General features: G+C 45.4%; 2 protein-coding genes across 2 annotated transcripts in view; one reads left to right on the forward strand and one right to left on the reverse strand.

Moving 5' to 3' along the window:
* Positions 1–14,578: 14,578 nt before the first annotated feature.
* On the forward strand, positions 14,579–14,994 carry LOC119939735 (28S ribosomal protein S12, mitochondrial-like). Its single transcript, XM_038759922.1, has one exon. The coding sequence runs from the start codon at positions 14,587–14,589 to the stop codon at positions 14,992–14,994; it is 408 nt and encodes a 135-aa protein (XP_038615850.1). The 5' UTR covers positions 14,579–14,586.
* A 603-nt stretch (positions 14,995–15,597) lies between these two features.
* LOC119938988 (transmembrane protease serine 11A-like) overlaps positions 15,598–24,684 on the reverse strand; it is a 32,432-nt gene continuing 23,345 nt past the window's right edge. The window contains exons 6-10 of the mRNA XM_038758773.1: positions 22,139–22,177; positions 20,572–20,743; positions 18,667–18,926; positions 16,171–16,313; positions 15,598–15,759 (exon numbers count right to left, since the gene is read on the reverse strand). Of these exons, the coding sequence (XP_038614701.1) occupies positions 15,598–15,759; positions 16,171–16,313; positions 18,667–18,926; positions 20,572–20,743; positions 22,139–22,177 (776 nt within the window). The remainder of the gene's footprint in view (positions 15,760–16,170; positions 16,314–18,666; positions 18,927–20,571; positions 20,744–22,138; positions 22,178–24,684) is intronic.

Raw genomic sequence — 24,684 nt, forward strand, 5'->3', positions numbered from 1 at the left:
GCAGAGCACTGTACTAAGCGCTTGGGAAGTACAAATTGGCAACATATAGAGACAGTCCCTACCCAACAGTGGGCTTACAGTCCCCCGCCTGCCGCAGTGGGGGCGAGGCTGTGGGCCGGGACCAGTTCTTGGAGAAGATGCATTTTAGGACTGTGCTTTAACCTGACTCATCGTTATTAATGATCTGGGGTTGCTTCTATGCCGGAGCTCACCAGAATGGATTTCCAGGTCCCTGGCTCCCTCAGTTTAGCCTCTTGAAAGAAAATCAACCACCAGTACTTACTGAGCAGTTAGAGTCTCCAAACCAAAACTATTGGGTCAATTAACATCCCGGAATACACCTGTCTATTCCCTGACAGGGTTTTTCTAGAGTGATTTGCTGCCGTGGGTGGGGGGAGGGTGGGGAGAAGAGGTTAGGGGAGGGGAGACATGCTCAACAGTGGTTTAAGAACAAGGAGTAGCAGCATGTGGCCCACCTGAAAGAGCCCGGGCCTTGGGGGGGGTGGGGGGGGTCAGAGGACCTGGGTTCTAATCCCAGCTTTGCTCTCTGCTCTCTGTGTGAACTTTTAGACTGTGAGCCCACTGTTGGGTAGGGACTGTCTCTATATGTTGCCAACTTGTACTTCCCAAGCGCTTAGTACAGTGCTCTGCACACAGTAAGTGCTCAATAAATACAATTGATTGATTGATTGATTTGGTAGAACTGGCCAAGCCCAAGTAAAAGTCATCTGACAGACATCAATAGAGACTGTGAGCCCACTGTTGGGTAGGGACTGTCTCTACATGTTGCCAATTTGTACTTCCCAAGCGCTTAGTACAGTGCTCTGCACACAGTAAGCGCTCAATAAATACGATTGATAATGATGATGAGAATTGATCTCTCTCCATTGTGATGCCATTTCCCAGTGAGATCACAGCGTTCTGATCAGAAGCCAGGTCTCCGCAACAATCGAGAAGCAGACCCTAAAAGAGACAGACAGTTGTCCCTGAATATCTTCTGATTTGACCACGAGTCATTCCTTTTGCTATTTGTTTTCATTTCCCTAAGAAATACTGAAAGTCACATGGAAGGTAGGTTTTGATTCAACTTTGGAAAAGAGACAGAAAAGCAAAGTGACCAGTGTTAAGGATGAGGAGTGTGAACTTTGTTCCGTCTTGCAGGGTTCCCGGGGGCTAGGGTGTTTTGCAATAACAAATCCTGCCTTTTTTTTCTACGTTTTGCTACTACTGTTAAGTGTGGCTCTCCCAGCGGCAGCCAAAGCACTGGGTATTTTCTACCACCAAGAGACCCACTCTAGGAAAAATCCTGTAGGGATGTGTATGGATTCCAGGATATTAACTGATCTGGTGGCTTTGAGGATGGTTCCCTGAATCCCTATGGCAGAGGGTGCATTTTGGTTCAAATTCAAGTTGGGGTTGGTGACTTGAAAGTCGAAAACGACAAGTACATAATAATAACAATTATAATGATGGCATTTATTAAGCACTTGCTATGTGCAAAGCACTGTTCTAAGTGCTGGGGAGGTTACAAGGTGATCAGGTTGTCCCACGTGGGGCTCACAGTCTTAATCCCCATTTTACAGACGAGGGAACTGAGGCCCAGAGAAGTCAAGTGACTTGCCCAAAGTCACACAGCTGACAAGTGGCAGAGCTGGGATTTGAACCCATGACCTCTGACTCCAAAGCCCGGGCTCTTTCCACTGAGCCATGCTGCTTACTCCGAGGGCTTCTGTCCTGAGTCACACTATTGCAAGGCCTTGGGGATGGATGCTTCTTTTATTTTCTTTACGGTATTTGTTTAGTGCTTACTATGTGCCTCACAATATAAGGAGGTTCCACTCCCGTTTTTTAGATGAAGCAACTGAGGCACAGAGAAGTGACTTGCCAGGTCACACAGCAGACATGGCAGAGCCGGAATTAAAATTTAAGTCTTTCTTACTCCCAGGCCTGGGCTCTATCCACTGGGCCATGCTGCTTCTCATGCTTCTCACTCGATGTTTCTCGATGGTTCTTAGACCTTTCTCCTCTCCTTTTCTGGCTGAGTGCCACCCCACCTAAGATCAAATTCTGACCATTGTTCCTTTCCTGGGAGGCTGGGACCTTTCCATAATTATTCCTGAGACTCGGAAATGGCGCTTTCAATGTCCTTCACTCCCCACAAAGGGAAACAGTCAGTCAGTCAATCGTATTTATTGAGCACTTACTGTGTGCACAGCACTGTACTAAGCATTTAAGAAAGTACAATACAACAAAAAGCGCAGTACATGAAGAAGTGACCTCTGAGCTCATCACTGTACCTCACCTTGCTCCCTTTTCCTCATTTCTATCCTCCAAGTCTTCTCAGTCTCTCTTCAATCAATCAATCAATCAATCGTATTTATTGAGCGCTTACTATGTGCAGAGCACTGTACTAAGCGCTTGGGAAGTACAAATTGGCAATTTGTACTTCCCAAGTGAATTCCCAAGGAATTCACCCTTCCTCTTGTCCTGTGAGTTAGTTCATTTTTAATGGTATTTGTTAAGTGCTAACTGTGTGCCAGCACTGTAATAATAATAATAATGGTATTTATTAAGCGCTTACTATGCGCAAAGCACTGTTCTAAGCGCTGGGGGGATACATGGAGATCAGGTTGTCCCACGTGGGGCTCACAGTCTTAATCCCCATTTTACAGATGAGGGAACTGAGGCTCAGAGAAGTTAAGTAACTTGCCCAAAGTCAGACAGCTGACAATTGGTGGAGTTGGGATTTGAACCCATGACCTCTGACTCCAAAGCCTGAGCTCTTTGTACTGAGCCATGCTGCTTCTCTGTACTAAGCACTGTACTAAGCACTGTACTAAGTGCTGGGGTAGATTGGGGTAGGATGGACACAGTTCATATCCCCCATGGGGCTCACAGTCTTAATCCTCATTTTACAGATCAGGTAATTGAGGCATAGAGAAGTGTCTCATGACTTGCCCGAGATCACACAGCGGACAAGTGGCAGAGCCAGGATGATTAGAACCCACTGGAGAAGCAGTGTGGCTCAGTGGAAAGAGCCCGGGCTTTGGAGTCAGAGGTCATGGGTTCAAATCCCGGCTCCGCCAACTGTCAGCTGTGTGACTTTGGGCAAGTCACTTAACTTCTCTGGGCCTCAGTTACCTCATCTGTAAAATGGGGATGAAGACTGTGAACCTCACGTGGGACAACCTGATTACCTTGTAACCTCCCCAGTGCTTAGAACAGTGCTTTGCACATAGTAAGCGCTTAATAAGTGCCATTATTATTATTATTATTATTATTATGTCCTCTGAGTCCCAAGCCCCGGCTCTTTATTGAGCTGGAATGGGGGGAATCTGACTGACCAACAGTCAGAAGTCGTCTAATTTTGATGGGGGGCATTTCGTTTTCATAGGCAACCTAACCCCCGCTCATTCGGAAGGCGAACTAGTGAACGAGGGCATAGAGAGACTGCTGGAATTTTGTAAGTATCATCGACCATTATTTAGCAAAACTCTCTAGCATGAGTTGAGGTTACAAAAAACACTGAAAGCCATCAAATGGCAACAAAGTCGAAAATGGTTTTGCCAGTTTTTCCTCCCTAATATTTCCCTGATCCATCCCTCCACCTAGGAATTATAGTTGTGGCATTTGTTAAGCTCGTACTAGGTGCCAAGCACTGTTCTAAGGTGAATACTAGTTAATCAGGTTGGATTCAGTCCCTGCCCGACATGGGACTCACAGCCTAAGGAGGAGGGAGAACAGGTATTGAATCCCCAGTTTGCGGTTGAAGAAACTGAGGCCCAGATCATTTAAATGACTTGACCAAGGTCAATAATAATAATAATAATGGCATTTATTAAGCACTTACTATGTGCAAAGCACTGTTCTAAGTGCTGGGGAGGTTACAAGGTGATCAGGTTGTCCCAAAGGGGGCTCACAGTCTTCATCCTCATAATAATAATAATAATAATAATAATAATGGCATTTATTAAGCGCTTACTATGTGCAAAGCACTGTTCTAAGCACTGGGGAGGTTACAAGGTGATCAGGTTGTCCCAAAGGGGGCTCACAGTCTTCATCCCCATAATAATAATAATAATAATAATAATAATAATAATAATAATGGCATTTATTAAGCGCTTACTATGTGCAAAGCACTGTTCTAAGCACTGGGGAGGTTACAAGGTGATCAGGTTGTCCCAAAGGGGGCTCACAGTCTTCATCCCCATAATAATAATAATAATAATAATAATAATAATAATAATAATAATAATAATAATAATAATAATGGCATTTATTAAGCGCTTACTATGTGCAAAGCACTGTTCTAAGCACTGGGGAGGTTACAAGGTGATCAGGTTGTCCCAAAGGGGGCTCACAGTCTTCATCTCCATAATAATAATAATAATAATAATGGCATTTATTAAGCACTTACTATGTGCAAAGCACTGTTCTAAGCGCTGGGGAGGTTACAAGGTGATCAGGTTGTCCCAAAGGGGGATCACAGTCTTCATCCCCGTAATAATAATAATAATAATAATGGCATTTATTAAGCGCTTACTATGTGCAAAGCACTGTTCTAAGCGCTGGGGAGGTTACAAGGTGATCAGGTTGTCCCAAAGGGGGCTCACAGTCTTCATCCCCATAATAATAATAATAATAATAATAATAATAATGGCATTTATTAAGCACTTACTATGTGCAAAGCACTGTTCTAAGTGCTGGGGAGGTTACAAGGTGATCAGATTGTCCCAAAGGGGGCTCACAGTCTTCATCCCCATTTTACAGATGAGGTAGCTGGGGCCCGGAGAAGTAAAGTGACTTGCCCAAAGTCACATAGCTGACAATTGGCAGAGCCAGGATTTGAACCTCTGACTTCAAAGCCCGGGCTCTTTTCACTGAGCCACGCTGCTTCTGCAATCATAGAGGTCCTCTGACGTTCAGGCCAGTGCTTTTTCCACTAGGCCACACCACTTCCCTGTAGCTCATCTGTCCATGAGTTACTACTTAAAAACTAAGGTATGTAAGCTATATGAACTGAACTACTAATATCTGTAGCTTCATAAGGCCCTGGACTGGCAATGTTGAGAAATGAAGAATCTTGCTGGCACTTTCCTGGATGTTTTGGTAATGGTGGCCTGGGAAACTTGTAGAAGCAACTGGGAAGTTGCGTGGCATAAAATGAAGAGCCCAGGCCTAGGAATCAGAGGACTAATCCTGGCTCTGTCACGTGTCTGCTGTGGGACCTTGGGCAAGTCACTTCGCTTCTCTGTGCCTCAGTTACCTCATCTGGAAAATGGGGATTAAGATGTGAGCCCTATGTGGGACAGGAACTAGGACCCACCTGATTATAATAATACTAATGGCATTTGTTAGGCGCTTACTATGTGCAAAGCACTGTTCTAAGCGCTGGATTATCTTGTACCTATCCCAGCACTCAGTGCCTGGCACATAGTGAGCGCTTAAGTAAAATTAAAAAATGAATCAAACTGAACCCCAGATAGAACATCAAGATTTGCGGTCTGGAGGAAATGAAACTTTCTTTCTTTGGAGAAGCAGCGTGGCTCAGTGGAAAGAGTACGGGCTTTGAAGTCAACGGTCATGGGTTCAAATCCTGGCTCCGCCAATTGCCAGCTGTGTGACTTTGGGCAAGTCACTTAACTTCTCTGGGCCTCAGTTACCTCATCTGTAAAATGGGGATTAAGACTGTGGGCCCCATGTGGGACAATCTGATCACCTTGTATCCTCCCCAGCACTTAGAATAGTGCTTTGCACATAGTAAGCGCTTAACAAATGCCATCATTATCATTATTATTTGGAGTCAGAGGTCATGGGTTCAAAAAGCTCCGCCAATTGCCAGCTGTGTGACTTTGGGCAAGTCACCTAACTTCTCTGGGCCTCAGTTACCTCATCTGTAAAATGGGGATGAAGACTGTGAGCCCCCCGTGGTACAACCTGATCACCTCCCCAGCGCTTAGAACAGTGCTTTCCACACAGTAAGCGCTTAATAAAATGCTATCATTATTATTATTATTGATGGAACAATGTCTCACTTGTTTTCCTCTTGGATGTTACAATTTAATTTTCTTTCTCTACACTCTCCCTCAAAGCGTGCTACTTACCCAAGATCAGGGTTTCCAGGAATAGGTCATTTTCGAGGCCACGAGAAGACCTCCATTTTCTGGAAATGTTCACGAGTATTTTCTCTTCTAGATGAAGAATTATCAGGCAAAAATGTCAATCCAATGGCCAAGACATCTCAAGGTAACAGGACCTGAGAGTGTGGTGAACTGATCTTTCTCACCTTGGTTTTTATATGACAAATAATAAAGGCTGGAAAGAGCACTATCACTTGTCTAGCGTGCCTGGGCAAAGGTATTTATTGAAAAGGCTAATGAGAAAGATTTCTCTGGTTGGGTTTGTGGGCACATGGTTATCTCCTTCCTGGTCACGCCTCCAGAAGAGCTATCACTCTGGAACATTCATGCATGTATTTAAGGTCATGTATATGGGACTTGATTTGCCAGTAGCCGGAAGTTCTCTAATTGTTGGGGGAGTTGGTTGGTGAAGACAAAGCAACCCATTCTCAATCAGAAGCCACAACTCTTTTAATGAAGGCATAGTAAGTCTCTCAATCAATCAATCAATCGTATTTATTGAGCGCTAACTTTGTGCAGAGCACTGTACTAAGCGCTTAAACTACTGTCAAGACCAAAGATCAGTGCTCATCTAACAAAACTCCCTAGCTATGAGCTGAGTTTCAAAATATACCTGGAGGAATCAGACTGTAGCAAGGTCATAGTGCCAGTGTACAGTAAGCAGCCAAGATCTAATTCATCATTTTCATGTTTCAGTTTCAAATATCTGCTCTCTTTAAGTTGGGTGGGGATTTCCCACAGCTTAAGTTGCAAACAAAACGATCTTTCAGACTATAATGGGAAATCGATGGGTCAGAAGACAGTAATGTAGCCACTTTAGGGAAGTGCGCATGGTTTCGGTTTTATAACTAATCGCATAACCAATTATAACCATAACTCATTCACTCTGAAAAGAGGCTGCACTTTCCAAAGTACAATTTGCTCCTCTGCTGTCAGTAGGGCTACATTTGTGGGGTGAGGTCACCTGATTGCTCCCTTTTAGCCTCCCAAATCCTTCAACTGCGGTGCCCAGAATGCTGGCCATTCGGCAAATGGTTTTGGACGGCGACTTCACTGTTCCTTGTAATATTCAAATCCTGGTTCCTGAAGCCCATTCCTTTTGAAACGATTGAATTATTTCCATTTGGTGAGCTAAAGTAACTCAGAGGAAGCAGTCGCCATTCACGGTAATATCTTTTTTCTCTGACGTTTCTCCTTTGCATATTGAAATCGGCCATGGAGCAGTCGAGGAATTCAACCCCCAAATCATAATAATGCTCATATCTTTTTTGATGACGCTCCTTCTTCTCCTGGTCCTCACAAGTTTTGGCTTCATCCTCTACTATCACATGAAGAAGATGAAGTAAGTTTTAATGTCGTTGACTCGGAGCTGTCGGGCTGGACGTCGTGGGGCCTGTGTTTCTCCTTGGAAGTGAATGAGTCGCAAAGCTTGTGCCAATCCTTGCAGGCCACTGTAGAAGCATTTGGTAAGAGACTGCTTCATTGGTGGCAGCACTAAGAAGTGGGATTGAACAGAAAGATATTTATTTCCCAAGAGGGAAGCATTTTATAAGTGACATTTGCAGTATGTGCGCTTGCTGGCTTCGTAGCCTGAATCAGTGTGCTTTCTCTCAGGGCCTGAAGAATTACTAAAGAGCTGGATTTTGGGGGATGACTTCTTCATCATTTCCACTCTTTTTCTACAGCCTGCGGTTTTAGGGGCTTAGCTATTCTCTCCTCATGGTGATGAATGGCCTATGTAGACTGCTTATTGTCTGTTTATTGTTGTAGTGTACTCTCCCAAGGGCTTAGTACAGTGTTCTGCACACAGTAAGCGCTCAATAAATACAATTGACTGAGCAGAGAGTCTGGACAATTCACCTGCAGTGATTCTTCCAAATAAGATGTAATACATGCCCAAATGTCACCTTTCCAAAGCCCTCCAATAAAGGGAATACAGTAAATCAGCTGATCAACAAACTTCACTCCTCAAGAATCCTCAGAAGCTTTCAAGCCCTTTCCTGTCAACTTTCAAAATGCAGACCACCCCTCAATCTGAGGATGCCCCGTTCCCTCACCCCTTCCTTTCCTCCCCAGGGTTTCAAGCCCCGAGACTTCCTACCCTCAAACCCATCCTTCCCTGCAAATCCACACCTGGAACTTCCATTTTCCCCTTCATGGATCAGACACAACAGAGCCCCTAATTGAAACCATTTTGCTGAAATTTCACACCATTTAAAACGTCTACTAAACGTGAAGGAATGTTTTGGTTTTGCCGGGAAAGCCTAATTGAAAAACTAATTTGTGATAAATTGTGATGCGATGTCTTGCTCTTTTTCTAGGATTCCCATCGATGCCTGGGGCAGAGTTCAGCCACTTGAGGCTTCTGAATAGGATATGATTTTCATGGTTTTATTTTAAGATAACTTATTAGATGATTCATTATTTAGACTATTGGAAATAAGTACAGGACCACAAGAGTCTGACTTAGCCAAGACCGAGTCGGGATTTACACTGGAACGATTACAGAAAATACCAAAGTCAAGGATGACAAAATAAGAATACAAGCTACTGAGGTTGAAAACATCCAGGGCTGAGTTTAGTAATCTGAGAAACAACAGTGAGACTTCCTGTTGACTCCACCATGCGGCAAGTCTGCATTCGCTGCTTGGGGAAGTGGCAGAAAAATGGATTTAGTATAAAAATACCTTCCAGGTGAACTGATTCTAGCTTTCTTTTTACTCCAGGTGGAAAGTTAATCAGAGGGAAGTACTTTACCATTGGGAAATCTCTTCTGGCAGGGTTTCAGGAGAGCCAGCAGAAAAGCACAACACAGGAAGCTCTCTACTGAATCTTCTCGCCCAGCTCTCCCTGAGGAGAAGAAGGCTTCACTCCTTGGGGTGTTGGCATCTTTCACTACTAGCTGAAGAGTCGCCTCCTCCCAGAAGTTCTGAAAGGGGCGAGGGAGTAGCATTATCCACTCGGTGGTATTTATTGTGTGCAGAGCATTGTCCTAAGCATGTGGGAAACCGCAATGCAATTGGCAAATACCATCCCTATCCTTTCCCTCCCCACTCTCTGCTCTGCATTGTCTACACATTTTGCTCTGTACCTCTTAAGCACTTGATAGCCTCCCCACAGCACTTACGTATACACCCATAATTTATTTATTTCAACTCCGAGCTCCCTCTCCTGTAAGCTCGCTGTGGAACGGGAATATGCCTGCTAGTCATTTTATACTCTCCCGAGAGCTTGATAGAGTGCCCTGCACATAGGAAGTGTTCAATAAATACCATCGATTGATTTCTAGATATGTTGTGGCCGACAGGATTTGGTGACTGATGCTGAATATCTCTGTTGACAGCACTACCATCCTTCCCATCTCACAAGCCCACAACCTTGGTGTCACCCTAGACTCTGCTCTCTCCTTCACCCCTCACACCCAAGCCGTCACCAAAACCTGCAGGTCTCAGCTCCGCAACATTGCCAAGATCCGCCCTTTCCTCTCCATCCATACCGCTACCCTGATTGTTCAAGCTCTCATCCTATCCTGCCTGGACTACTACATCAGCCTTCTCTTTGATCTCTCATCCTCGTGTCTCTCCCCACTTCAGCCCATGCTTCATACTGCTGCCCGGATTGTCTTTGTCCAGAAACGCTCTGGGCATTTTACTCCCCTCCTCGAAAATCTCCAGCGGCTACCGATCTATCTGTGCATCAGGCAGAAACTCCTCACCCTGGGCTTCAAGGCTGTCCATCGCCTCGCCCCCTCCTACCTCCCCTCCCTTCTGTCCTTCTGCAGCCCAACCCGCACCCTCCGCTCCTCTGCCGCTCACCTCCTCACCGTGCCTCGTTCTCGCCTGTCCCGCCATCGACCCCCCGGCCCACGTCCTCCCCCGGGCCTGGAATGGCCTCCCTCCGCCCATCCGCCAAGCTAGCTCTCTTCCTCCCTCCAAGGCCCTACTGAGTGCTCACCTCCTCCAGGAGGCCTTCCCAGACTGAGCCTCCTCCTTCCTCTCCTCCTCCTCCTCCTCTCCATCCCCCCAGCCTTACTTCCTTCCCTTCCCCACAACACCCATATATATGTATATATGTTTGTACGTATTTATTACTCTATTTATTTATTTATTTTACTTCTACATATCTATTCAATTTATTTTATTTTGTTAATAGGTTTTGTTTTGTTCTCTGTCTCCCCCTTCTAGACTGTGAGCCCACTGTTGGGTAGGGACCGTCTCTATATGTTGCCAAGTTGTACTTCCCAAGCTCTTAGTACAGTGCTCTGCACACAATAAGCACTCAATAAATACAATTGATTGATTGATTGATTCTCTGTGCCTCAGTTCCCTCATCTGTAAAATGGGGATTAGGACTGTGAGTCCCCCGTGGGACAACCTGCTCACCTTCAAGAAGCAGCGTGGCTCACTGGAAAGAGCCCGGGCTTTGGAGTCAGAGTTCACGGGTTCAAATCCCACCTCTGCCAATTGTCAGCTGTGTGACTTTGGGCAAGTCACTTAACTTCTCTGTGCCTCAGTTACCTCATCTGTAAAATGGGGGTTAAGACTGTGAACCCCCCATGGGACAACCTGATCACCTTGTAACCTCCCCAGCACTTGGAACAGTGCTTTGCACATAGTAAGCACCTAATAAATGCCATTATTATCATTATTATTGTGCCTCCCCCAGCATTTAGACGGTACTTGGCACATAGTAAGCACTTAACAAGTACCATTATTATTATTATTATTAAGGCAAATGTTCGTCACTTCATCAATCAATCCACCCATCAATAGTGTTCATTAAGCACTGGCTCTGTGCAGAGCACTGAACTAAAAGCTTGGGAGTATACAGTCAAGTAGATAGTATCCCTGCCCTCCAAGGAGCTTTCATTCTACCAGGGAAATAGGCACTAAAATGCATTACAGGTTGGAGGATGCAATGCACTATTAACTAGGAGAAAAGAGAAGAAGCAGCATGGCCTAGTGGAAAGAGCACAGGCCTGAGAGTCAGAGGATCTGGGTTCTAATCCCATCTCTGCACTTGCCTGCTGTGACATAGGACAGCTCCCTTCTTTCAACCCCCCTCCCAGCACTTATGGACAAATCCGCAATTTGATTTATTTATATTGATGTTTGTCCCCCTCTGGGAAGCATTGACAAATTCCACTGACTGATTGATTTAGACATCTGCCAGCGACAATTTTAAAAAGAAAGCTGATTTATTTCCAATTAGAACACAGACTGCAGGGTTAGCTCCAGTATCCAACTGCCCCAGGGCTCTGTCTGTGACAATGGCAATACCCCCTGTCCTTTCAAGGATGTGTTCTATAACAGCTAACTGTTCCTCCTTAATAAACCAACATGGGCCTCTTTCCTATGAGTTAATCCCTTTATTAATACCAAAAACAACAATAATAACAATGATAATAACGGCAAGTGTGGTATCGTTAAAGCATACTATGTACCAAGTACCCTACTAAGCGCTGGATAGATACAAGACTCTCAGATTGATCACAGTCTCTGTCTCACCTAGGACTCACAGTCTAAGCAGGAGGGAGTACAGATATTGAATCTCAATTTAACAGATGAGGAAACTGAGGCACAGATAAGTTAAATGAGTTGCCCAAGGTCACAGAACGGGTAAGTGGTGTGGTATTAGGGCCCAGGTCCTCTGACTTAAAAGCCTGTGCTCTTTCCCCTAGGCCACGCTGCTTTTTGAGCTGTTGGCATTTTGACTCATGCAAACACCCTTGGTTAACAAATTCAATTTTCTTATGTCTGCTATGTGAAAAAAAAGAAATGGCTTTCTTTAGTCTGTTTTAACCAACCCCCTTCAAGTTACAGTGTTCTGGCACTGTATCATATTATCTGGAGAAAAATAATCCTATGTTGGCCCTTCCCTAGCCTCACCACACCTCGGTCCTGATTTTGTAGACTTCAATAATAATAATAATAATAATAATAATAGCATTTGTTAAGCACTTACTATGTGCAAAGCACTGTTCTAAGCACTGGGGGGGGGGGGGATACAAGGTGATCAGGTTGTCCCAAGTGGGGCTTACAGTCTTAATCATGTCTCCTCTCAGCCTTCCTCTCCTGAGAATGAGGAGTCCTAATCTGTTCACAATCTGTCATAATAATAATAATAACAACAACAATGATAATAATAATGATGATAATAGCATTTATTAAGCGCTTACTATGTGCAAAGAACTGTTCTAAATGCTGGGGAGGATACAAGGTGATCAGGTTGTCCCACGTGGGGCTCACAGTCATAATCCACATTTTACAGATGAGGTAACTGAGCACAGAGAAGTTAAGTGACTTGCCCAAAGTCCCACAGCTGACAAGCGGTGGAGTTGGGATTTGAACCCACGACCTCTGACTCCCAAGCCCGGGCTCTTTCCACTGAGCCACACTGCTTCTCTAATAATAATAACAATATTTGTTAAGAATTTATTATTTACAAGCACAATAGTAAACACTGGGGTAGAAAGGAGCAGGATAACCAGGTTGGACACAGTCCCTGTCCCGCATGGGACTTGTACTTCCCAAGTGCTTAGTACAGTGCTCTGCACACAGTAAGCATTCAATAAATACTGTTGAATGAATGAATGAATGATTCAGTCTAATTAAGGAGGACAACAAGTATTCTAACCATCAGATCGATGTAAGATAATGCATAGGTAGTGAGTTATCTTACGCTGTTGAGTTGCCTCTGAACCACAGTGACTCCACAGACACAACTCTCCCAGAACGCCACACCTCCATCTGCAAATGTGTTGGTAGTGTATCTATAGAGTTTTCTTGGTAAAAATACAGAAATAGTTTACCACTGCCTTCTTCCACACATTAAACCTGAGTCTCCGCCCTTGACTCTCTCCCACCGCTGTCCAGCACAGGTGAGTTTGTAGCAGATTGCTTTCCACTTGCTAGCCACTGCTCAAGCTAGGAATGGAATGGGTAGGCCTCTGCTTGACTCTCCATCCCATAGTCGAAACTGGTAATAATGATAATAATAATGGCATTTATTAAGCACTTACTATGTGCAAAGCACTGTTCTAAGTGCTGGGGAGGTTACAAGGTGACCAGGTTGTCCCACGTGGGGCTCACAGTCTTAATCCCCATTTTACAGATGAGGTGTAACTGAAGCCCAGAGAAGTGAAGTGACTTGCCCAAAGTCACACAGCTGACACTTGGTGGATCCAGGATTCGAACCCATGACCTCTGACTCCAAAGCCCGGGCTCTTTCCACTGAGCCACGGATAGCATTTATTAAGTGCTTACCATGTTCAAAGCACTGTTCTAAGTGCTGGGGAGGTTACAGGGTGATCAGGTTGTCCCACGGGGGGCTCAAACTCTTAATCCCCATTTTACAGATGGGGTAACTGAGGCACAGAGAAGTTAAGTGATTTGTCCAAAGTCACACAGCTGGCAACTGGGGTAGAGAACTGGAAACTCTCCAAGTGCGATCCTGAGCATACCAATTCAGGAATACAAAGATAAGCTTTAGGTTCTGACAACAGCACTTCATATCCATAATCAGTTTAATGGCAACCAACTACTTAGGGAAAAATAGGGCCCAGACTATAGATGTATTCCCAGGTGTCCACTGACATTTTATTTCCTCGATTTCTAGAGGATCAAGTCTTAGGTGCTCGTTCAGTGGTTTGCTTCCTCCCTGAAAAAGGAATCGTCAAGCCGAGTTCAAGTTTGGGGGGATTGCCATGATCTATATCTGGCAACAGGAGTAATTGCTGTGGATGAGAAGAAGCAGCTTTAAGGCTTCGACAGCATAATCCTGGACTGCCCAGTTAAGGGAATCCCATAAAAGAATGCATACTAGTGTGAAAACTCTGGGGGTTTCCTCATTCAATGGGGAATCAAGACAAAGACCTATCTGTGTAACTGAAATGAGCCATGTTTTACCTATTTTACCAGCTAGAGCATTGATTTTTGTTTCAATGGTGCTTATTAGGAGTTTACGATGTCAAGCAGTCTTCTAAACTCTGGGTTAGACACAAGTTTATCAGGGTGGACACAGTCCATGTCCCACATGGGGCTCACAGTCTCAATTGGAGGGAGGAGGACTGTAGCCCCATTTTACAGATGAGATAAATGAAGCCCCTTTTAGACTGTGAGCCCACTGTTGGGTAGGGACTGTCTCTATATGTTGCCAACTTGGACTTCCCAAGCGCTTAGTACAGTGCTCTGCACACAGTAAGCGCTCAATAAATACGATTGATGATGATGATGATGATGAAGCCCTGAGAAGTTAAGTGACTTACCTAAGGTCACACAGCGGTTGAGTCAGTATTAGAACCCAGGTCCTCTAACTCTCAGGCCCAGACTCTTTCCACTAGGCCACACTGTTTTTCTGATACTCGGCTTTGAGGGAAATCCTGGGTTCCGGCGAGGCTGCATTGGCTGCCGTCGAAGAAGGATTGAAGTAGCTGGGATTCGCCGAGATGTCCTGGCCGGGCCTGTTCAGAGCGGTGACCACAACCCTAAACTGGGGGCTGTCGGCCGCCCGCCGGCCCATGGCCACCCTGAACCAGATGCACCGGGCGGGGCGGCCCAAGCGACCGTCCCCGAAGCTGGGCCCCACGGAGGGCCGCCCGCAGCTCAAGGGCGTCATGCTGAAGACCATGACCCGCAAGCCCAAGAAGCCCAACTCGGCCAACCGCAAGTGCGCCCGGGTGCGGCTGAGCATGGGCCGGGAGGCCGTCTACTTCATCCCCGGCGAGGGCCACCACCTCCAGGAGCACCACATGGTCCTGCTGCAGGGCGGCCGCACCCACGACCTGCCCGGCGTCCGGCTCACCGTCGTCCGCGGCAAGTACGACTGCGGGCACGTGCAGAAGAAGAAGGCGTGAGCCGGGGGACGCCGGCGGGGAGGGCGCCCAGCCTGGCGAGGGACGATGGCAGCGACCATCACGGTGGTGATGATGATAATAATAATTACGGTGTTCGGCAAGCGCTTAACGACGTGCTAAGAGTCAGGTTGGGTTCGGCTCCCGTCCCACAGGGGCGCGCGCTGTTTTCCAGATGTGGCACAGGTGGCAGAGCATAATTAGAACCCAGGACCTTCCGACTCCTAAACCCGTGCTCTGTCCACTAGGCCGTGATGCTTCCCTATAAAAAAAGCACTGTAGAGGGGACGGGGGACCTGGCCACCTCCGCCCCCGGAGTCTTTTAGACTGTGAGCCCACTGTTGGGTAGGGACCGTCTCTATATGTTGCCAATTTGTACTTCCCAAGCGCTCAGTACTGTGCTCTGCACATAGTAAGCGCTCAATAAATACGATTGATGATTCACAACATGTTGTAATCAATTTCAAATCAGAGAGTTTAATTGTATTTATAAAATCCGTTCCATTGCTTTTAAAACCAACCTTACAAAGGAGCCCCGTAAACACTGACTGAATAAGCCACGGGATCTACATACAACCTTTTTTTTTTTTTGGCTCCACCGAGGAACTACAGGCCGGTTTTTAAGTTGATCCAGTTCCTGTAGTAAGTCACTTGGGTATAGACGCCAGGCTTGTTGACTTGGCCGCAGTTATCTCCCCAGCTGATGATCCCGATGAGGTACCAGGTGTCTTTAGAATCTTTTACAACGAGGGGCCCTCCAGAGTCACCCTAATGGGAAAACAGAACTATGTATAAAAGAGTGACCAACAATCACTGATCCAACAGCGAATGGCCTCAGAACTGAGGTCGCACAACAAAGTGGCAGAGCCGGGATTAGAACCCAAGTCCTTCTGATTCCCAGGCCCAAGCTTTATCCAATAGGCCATGCCACTCCACGCTGCCTCTCTGCCGCATCTACCAACTCTACTGTATTGCATTTTCCCAAGCACTTAGTACAGTGCTTTGCACACAGTGACCACTCAGTGAATACCACTGATTGATAAACAGTCCCAACCCACCTCTCGTGGGTATGTGGGGAGGTTGGATGAGTGAACTGTGTTCTCACTTTATGGAATAAAAAGTGCAAGTAACAGTTTTAGTAGCGATAATGGTCAACAAATGATCCGTCACCTCACCTACCCTGCAGGCGTCAAAAGTCCCGTCCAAAAATCCCGCGCAAAACATTCCAAATGTGATTGCGTCGCCATAGACGTAAGGTTGCCTGCAGACTTCATCACTGATGATTTTCACTCGGGCTTCTCGGAGGTCATTTTGGGATTCCCCTAAAGAAAAATGGATGGTTTCAGCCAGTATCCCTTGATAATCAATCAAGCAATGGAATTTATTGAGCCCTTACTGTGTGCAGTGCATTAAACTAATCACTTGGGAAAAGTACAGTAACAACAGAGTACAACAGAGCTTACAGTCTAGAGATAAGCCGTGGGAGTGAGGTGGACAGAAGACAGTTGATTGGCTTGGGACCTTATCCTTGAGGTCAAACTTTCTGCAGAATGCATTTCTCTTTGTAAGAAGTCATCAACACCCCTGTTTGCAATGGATTTGGAAGTTATCAGACTTCTTTTCCAAGACATAGCATAAGAGCAATGCCAAGCATAAGAAGACAACATCATATTTTTGCCCTTGGATGTCTCTAGCAAAAACCATTTCCCACACTTTGCTTATTATAGATTGCAGTCACCTGGAAAACTAAGGCAGAGAAAAGCTACTTTAGCTGCTCTCAGGGAGCCAAGTGTTTCAGATGTCTTGGGTGAGAAAATGTTCCAAGAAGCTCCTTTTGAGAAGAGATTGTATTTACCAACTATGCTGTATGTATTCTCCTAATTGTTTAGTGTTCACAGTTAGTGTTCAGTAAATGGATTGATTAACTGGTTGACAATGGGATGGCACAATCTGTTTATTGGTTGGGATGTCTTCAAACACTCAGTTCTACCATAAGGTGCATTTTTACTCCTCGTTTTGGGTAGGACACAATCAGGGTATTAAAAAACGGAAGGCTGTTTTGTTAGCGTGCACTGCTCTACTATACAGTAGCTGTATGAACCAGAAGATTGAAGTCTACAAATGTGGTGAGCCTGAAGATTTCCTGAGTAACTGCTGGATTTTGCCTTAGGCCTTCATGTTGTCTTTACGGTAATAATAATTAACTGTGGTATTTGCTCAGCACTTACTAATGTGCCAAGCACCCTACTAAGTGCTGGGGTAGAGACAAGATAATCAGTTCCCATATGGGGCTCACAGCCTAAGTACCAGCCTGAAAAGGTATTGAATTCCCATTATGCAGATGACAGTACTGAGGCACAGAGAAATTAAGTGATTTGCCCAAGGTCACACAGCAGGTAAGTGGCAGAGTCAGGATTAGAACTGAGATCTATGAACTCTCAGGACCGGGCTCTTTCCACTAGGCCACTCAGCCATTTGTCCCTAGATTCCCTACCCCACTAGTGGGTTCAGCTGGGTCATGGAGATGGTGGAATAATCTGAGTTGGTGGGGACGCTTTCTGTCGGTATTCATTGCCCTGAACAGCCCAGCCTCACACTCAAAATCAATCACTCACTGGTATCTTTTAGACTGTGAGCCCACTATTGGGTAGGGACTGTCTCTATATGTTGCCAACTTGTACTTCCCAAGCGCTTAGTACAGTGCTCTGCACACAGTAAGCGCTCAATAAATATGATTGATGATGATTGATGATTTATTGAGTGCTTACTATGTGCACAGCACTGTACTGACTGGACAGTAAGCTGTCAACTATGACAAGAAAACCCAGCAAAGCAGGGGCCACGTGGCTGGGTGACATTCTCTGGAAGCAGGTAACGAGGAGGAGAGGGCTTAGAGTTTGTTGAGAAGCAGTGTGGCTTAGTGGACAGAGCACGAGCCTAGGAGTCAAAAGGACCTGGGTTCTAATCCCGGCTCTGCCACATGTCTGCTATGTTACCGTGGGCAAATCACTTTAATAATAATAATAATAATAATAATGGTGGCAATTATTAAGCGCTTACAAGCGCTGTGCAAAGCACAGTTCTAAGCACTGGGGAGGTTACAAGGAGGTCAGGTTGTCCCAGGGGGTCCTCACAGTCTTAATCCCCATTTTACAGATGAGGTAACTGAGGCCCAGAGAAGTGAAGTGACCTGCCCAAAGTCACACAGCTGAGAATTGGCGGAGCAGGGATTTGAACCCATGACCTCTGACTCCAAAGCCCGGGCTCTCCACCGAGCCATGCTTCTTCTCTGGGCCTCAGTTACCTCATCCGTAAAATGGGGATTAAAACAATGAGCCCCATTTGGGACAGGGACTGTGTCCAACCTGATTAACCTGTATCTACCTCGGTGCTTAGAAGAGCTCTTGGTATACAATTAGCATTTAAGGAGTATTATTATTAGATAATATACACAGCAGTAATATTATTATTACTGGGGGAAGAATATAGTTGGTAAATACAATCTCTCCTCAATATTATGTGTATTACACATAATAACACAGCAGTATTATTATTATTACTGGGGGAAGAATGTAGTCTCGGCATTTGCTACAGCCCTGTCTTTGGTTGGGGGCATCAAACCCCCTTGGGGGCAGGTCCGTCCCCTCGGAGGAGGGGGATTTTCGAGACACCCACCCCCATAGAAAAGGGCTCCGAATCCCGTGATGTAGACAGTCGAATTAGGTGGGAAGTTCTCAGAGGCTTCCGGAAGACAAATTCGGCGGACTTCATCGGTGAAGGTGACCCGGGGGGTGATCTGAACCAAAGCTATGTCATATTCATGGTGGGGCCAGCGATAGCTCTCGTGGACGATGATTCTCCGGATGTTCCTTTTCATCAGCGGGGGTTTAATGGTTATCCCGAAGCTAACGGACCACCGGCGGGGATCCCTCACTCTGAAAAAAAAATTCGTTCAGTATTGTTAGAAATGAATAACCCGTACAGGAGGGTGGAGCCAAGCCCAAGGGCCTCTGACTTATGAAGGGCCCAGAAAACATTTTCTCATCCTTTGGAGAGTGTCCCGAATGATAGCACCCTTCACAGGAGCCTACCACTGGAACCTGGATTGAAAATCAGAGTGGCAAACTGGATCCCTAATCTGTGAGTTAGAAAAGATTATTATTATTAATAATAATAATGCTATTTGTTAAGTGCTCACTATGTGCCAAGCACTGTTCTGAAAAACAGCATGGCTCAGTGGAAATAGCTCGGACAGAGGATTCAGAGGTCGTGGGTTCTAATCCCGGCTCTGACGCTTGTCAGCTGTGTGGCTTTGGGCAAGTCTCTTAACTTCTCTGTGCCTCAGTTTCCTCATCTGTAAAATGAGGATTAAGACTGTGATCTCCACGTGGGACCACCCTGATTACCTTGTACCCCCTCCAGCACTTAGAACAGTGCTTGGCACATAGTAAGCACTTAACAAATACCATTATTATTATTATTATTATTATTATTATTATTATTATTATTATTATTATTCTAAGCACTGGGGTAGGTACAAGGTAATCAGGTCGTCCCACATGGGACTCACAGACCTAAACCCCGTTTTACAGATGAGGTAACTGAGGCCCAGAGAAGTTAAGCGGCTTGCCTGAGGTCACACAGCAGACACTTGGCGGAGCCAGAATTAGAACCCTCGTCCTCTGACTCCCAAGCCTGTGCTCGTTAGATGGTAGATGGTTAGATGCTACTGAAAGGATGGACATAGCCAGAGAAAACCCTCAGAAATATTCTGAAATGAAAATAACAGACCTCCCTGAAAGACTAGTGCAGACGAATCCCACTGCAACCTAGGGGTATTTGGGGATCAGAGTCCAGAACAACCCCAGATCTCAGACTTTGGGCTTTATAGTGAAGTCCGTAATGGCTTCCTGGAGGGAGAGTTAGGGATAATAATAATAATAATAACAATAAGAATAATAATAATAGTGGCATTTGTTAAGCGCTTACTATATGCAAAACACTGTTCTATGCCTTGGGGAGGATACAAGGTGATCAGATTGCCCCAGGTGGGGCTCACAGTCTTCATTCCCATTTTACAGATGAGGTAACTGAGGCACAGAGAAGTTTAGTGACTTGCCCAAAGTCACACAGCTGCCACCACTTGTCACCTCATCTGTCAAATGGGGATTAAGACTGTGATCCCCACGTGGGACAACCTGATCACCTTGTAACCTCCCCAGAGCTTAGAAAAGTGCTTTGCACATTGTAAGCACTTAATAAATGACATTATTATTATTATTATTATTAATTGGCAGAGCTGGGGTTAGAACCTATGACCTCTGACTCCCAAGCCTGGGCTCTTTCCATGGAGCCACACCGCTTCCCTATGGTAGAGGGGAATGTAAGGCCACTCAGTGGATTATCCACAAACAATGAGGAAGATGGATCCCAAAGGGTGAGCCTGTCACACTCTTTGTTGCCCCTGCCGAAGACCCAATTACGGGCCAAATGGGCTAGTGACTTAACCCCTTACGACATCTCTCTTGGACTGCAGCCCCCCTAGCCCCAGATGGGGCCAGCCCGAGGCCGAGGACGTACGAGCTGAAGCAGTGCGCCGCCGTGACGAGCCACGTGCTGCTGATGAGGGTAGCGCCACACTGGTGCACGTTGTCTCGCTGGAGGGAGGCTTGCCAGGGCCAGTCATTCTTTTTCGCAAACTCCGGGTTGATTATCCTGACGAGCGTGAGCGGGACCGATCTTTTGCCGCAAGCTGGAAGACAGATCAACGAGCCTCAAGGGACAACGTCGTCACGAGCGCAAAGCGGCCCTCTGGTGCTCGCGACTCCGGAAGGACCTTACAGTCCCGGTCCACTGTCCCTTCAGTCTGTCAATCAGTCGGTCAGATCCACTGAGTGCGGAGCACTGTACTAAGCACTTGGGAGGGTACAATAGATAGGATAGCTATAAGGAATTCACCATCACCATCTTCAAATGTGGTGACAGCAGCCAACCACATGGGTCACTGCTCAGAGTTCTGTAAAAAAAGCACAAAGTCAAATTTTGTCATTTCTCTGGGCCTCAGTTACCTCATCTGTAAAATGGGGTTTAGGTCTGTGAGTCCCATGTGGGACAACCTGATTACCTTGTACCTACCCCAGTGCTTAGAATAATAATAATTATAATAATAATAATAATGGTATTTGTTTAGTGCTTACTATGTGCCAAGCACAAAGTGGCACAGAAGGGAAGCAGCGTGACCTCTAGGATGGAGCATGGGCCTGGGAATCAGAACGACCTGGGTTCTACTCCCCGTTCTGTCACTTGTTTGCTGTGTGACCTTGGGTGAGTCACTTCATTTCTCTGGGCCTCAGTTATCTCGTCTCTCAAATGGGGATAGATACTGTGAGCCCCACGCGGACAGGAGCTGTACCCAATTTGCTTGTATCCATCCCGGGGCTTAGAAGAGTGCCTGGCACAAAATCGGTGCTGAAGAAATAACACAATTACTATCATTATTATTATCATTACTTCAATTCAAAGTTTCTTTATTAAGAAATAATAATATCGACACTTGTTATCAACTTATCACGTGCCATGCAATCAGATCAGATACAGTCCTTGTCCAACCTGGGGCTCACAGTGTGAAGAGAGAGTGAGAATATCTATTACATCCTCATTTTATAGATGAGGAAAACGGAGGTCTAGAGAAGTTAAATGACTTGCCTATGGTCACACAGCAGGCAAGTGCTTCATCTGGGATTAGAAGCCAGGCCTCATGAACCTCAGACCTGTGCTGTTTCCACAAGGGGTTCATATGGAGCATAATTTCCATATTTTTGGAAAACTGTTGTGTTTAAAGCTCTTAGGAAGAGTGGGAGATCACCACGATTTCAGTATTATAATCCGTTTTACAACTACCTTTGCTTCATAACCGTTAGGATATCAAAGGTTTAAACCTCACATATCTAACTATAGTTGGCTGCTGCCTTTGGAAAATGTTTCTAAGAAATTCGTACAATGGGCACTTTGTAACCCACTAACCTGACCATTTTCTCTTTAATTACAACAAGCATGAATTTAGAAGTGTAGGCCATTGAGACTCTTCTTCGATACTTTTAATCACTATCGAATGAAAAGTCCGGTTGAACAAACGTCTTCCACTTACAAGCCTGGACAGTGAGCGAGCCTGATGATGAAGTCAAAGCTGAAGTGAAAAGAGAAAGCAAAGCATCAGTGTGGTAGGAGGTGTTTGCTTTTCATCCATCAATCAATGGTATTGAGGAGTACTTGCTGTATGCAGGGCAGCGCAGATCAGTGCACTCAAGCCCTTGGGATGGTACAGTAGTGTTGGTAGATACTAAATTGTAAGCTCCATGTGGGCAGGAATCTTGTCTACAACTCTAATGCACTTTTCCAGCGCTTAATGTAAGTACTCTGCACAAAGTGGACACAATAAATTTGATTAATAAATAAGATTCATTTGTTCAATCGTATTTATTGAGAGCTTAGTGTGAGCAAAGCACTGTACTAAGCGTTTGGGAGACTATGAAATAGCCATAAAGAAACACATTCCCTGCCCACAACAAAGTTAGAGTCCATAGTTTCCCCGTCTCCTCTCTCTGTTCCTTTTGGCCATCCACCCTATCTCTTACCAGCCCACATCCTGGTCTGGCTTCTCAGGTTTTCTTTCAAAGTGAAGAATTCCTCATTCTTAATCCCAGTATTCCTATGCTTAGACATGTTTATTTCTAATTCAGTGATCTATTCAACTATTTCACCGTACTCTACCACCAACAGCATAGATAATCCTCAACAGGATAATCGAGAGTGAATCGTATTCCTCTCTGGGACTCGGACAAATGAGAAAAATTTCACAATCTAAGAGGGATGGTCAAACCTATCCCCCAGTCTTAGGTCAAATCGTGACCTGGGCTGGGTTTAAAGGGTTGGATTCGGGATGACGTGGCTCTGGTCGATTCTGCTGATTTCAGGGCTTGGCTTCCTGATATTGATTTTCCAGATTTGGTATCTGTTAATAATAATAATAATAATAATAATAATAATGGCATTTATTAAGCGCTTACTATGCACAAAGCACTGTTCTAAGCGCTGGGGTAGATACAAGGTAATCAAGTTGTCCCACTTGGGGCTCACAGACTTAATCCCCATTTTCCAGATGAGGTAACTGAGGCACAGAAAAGTTAAGTGACTTGCCCAAAGTCACACAGCTGAGAAGTGGCGGAGCGGGATTTGAACCCGTGACCTCTGACTCCAAAGCCACTGAGCCACACTGCTTCTCTAATCTGTTGGTGGGTCTTTTAATTTTGCTGACTTGTATTCTGTTCCTCAGCTAAGAACTCAATGTAGCTCTGGTCAAACAAACAATTAGTGGCATTTATTGAGTGCTTTGGAACACCCAGTGAAAGGCTGTCTACTAAGGACAAGAAATATCGCACATCTTCAGGTTTCTTTAGATCCCTCTAGACTGTAATCTTGTTGTGGGCAGGGAATGTGCCCATCAGCTCTGTTATATGGTACTCTCCCAAATGCTTAAAGTGCCTCATAAAGAATAAGAGCTCAATAAATACGATTGATTGATTGATTGCTTTTCTGAGCTTTGTCTACCGCCTAAATCCTTCACACCACTGAAGCCACACCTACAAACAACTTGCTTCTTACAACTTCCTCTCTTGCAGTTCCTGGCCTTCACTCACCCCACTTTCTAAGCTCCTCTTCTGTCCGGCAACCTCTTCCCCTCCCAACTTCCAAGATCTCCTGAAATCTCATATTTCCCCATGAAAAATTACCAGACCAACCCACACCATCACTGTTCATGCCTAACGATGAGGTTTATTTGCTCTGGCTAACTAATGAGTCAGGTAGAATAGTGGGAAGAACATGGGGCTGGGAATCAGAGGATCTGGGTTCTAATCCCAGCTCTCCCAACTGCTAGCTGTGGGTGACCTTTGGCAAGTCACTTAACTTATTTGTGCCTCGGTTACTTCATCTGCTAAATGGGGATTAAATCCTCCTGCATCCAACTTCGAGTAGGAGCTCCATGTGGGACAGGGATTGTGCCCAACTTGAGAATCTTATATCTACCGCAGCACTTAGAATAATGCTTGATACATAGTCAGCACTTAACAAATACCATTAAAAAAAGATGTGTTGGGGTCTGATTGACCTCTTCTATAAAGGTTAATGTGTTAGATCATGATAATGAAATGATAGTAAACAAATATACTCAGTTCCAAGCACGCTGCTGAGTGACTGGGGTGGATACAATTCAATCAGATCATTCATTCATCCATTGAATCATATTTATTGAGCGCTTACTGTGTGCAGAGCACTGTACTAAGCACTTGGGAAGTACAAGTCGGCAACAGAGACGGTCCCTACCCAACAATGGGCTCACAGTCTAGAAGGGGGAGACAGACAACAAAACAAAACCTGTAGACAGGTGTCAAAATCGCCAGAATAAATAGATCAGACGCAGTCCCTGTCCCACTCTGCTCACCGACTAGGGCAGGGAGTAAAGATATTGAATTCTCATTAACAGTAGAGGAAACCAAGCCACAGAGAAGCTAAGTGACTTCCTCAGGGTCACACAGCTGGCATATGGCAGATTAGAAGCCAGTTCTACTGATTCCAGGCCTGAGTTTTGGTTTTTTCTTTTGTTTTGTTTTATCCAGTAGGCCCCGGAGGCAGTTT

This window comes from Tachyglossus aculeatus, chromosome 17 (genome assembly GCF_015852505.1).
Source record: "Tachyglossus aculeatus isolate mTacAcu1 chromosome 17, mTacAcu1.pri, whole genome shotgun sequence".
NCBI classification, from domain to species: Eukaryota; Metazoa; Chordata; class Mammalia; order Monotremata; family Tachyglossidae; genus Tachyglossus; species Tachyglossus aculeatus.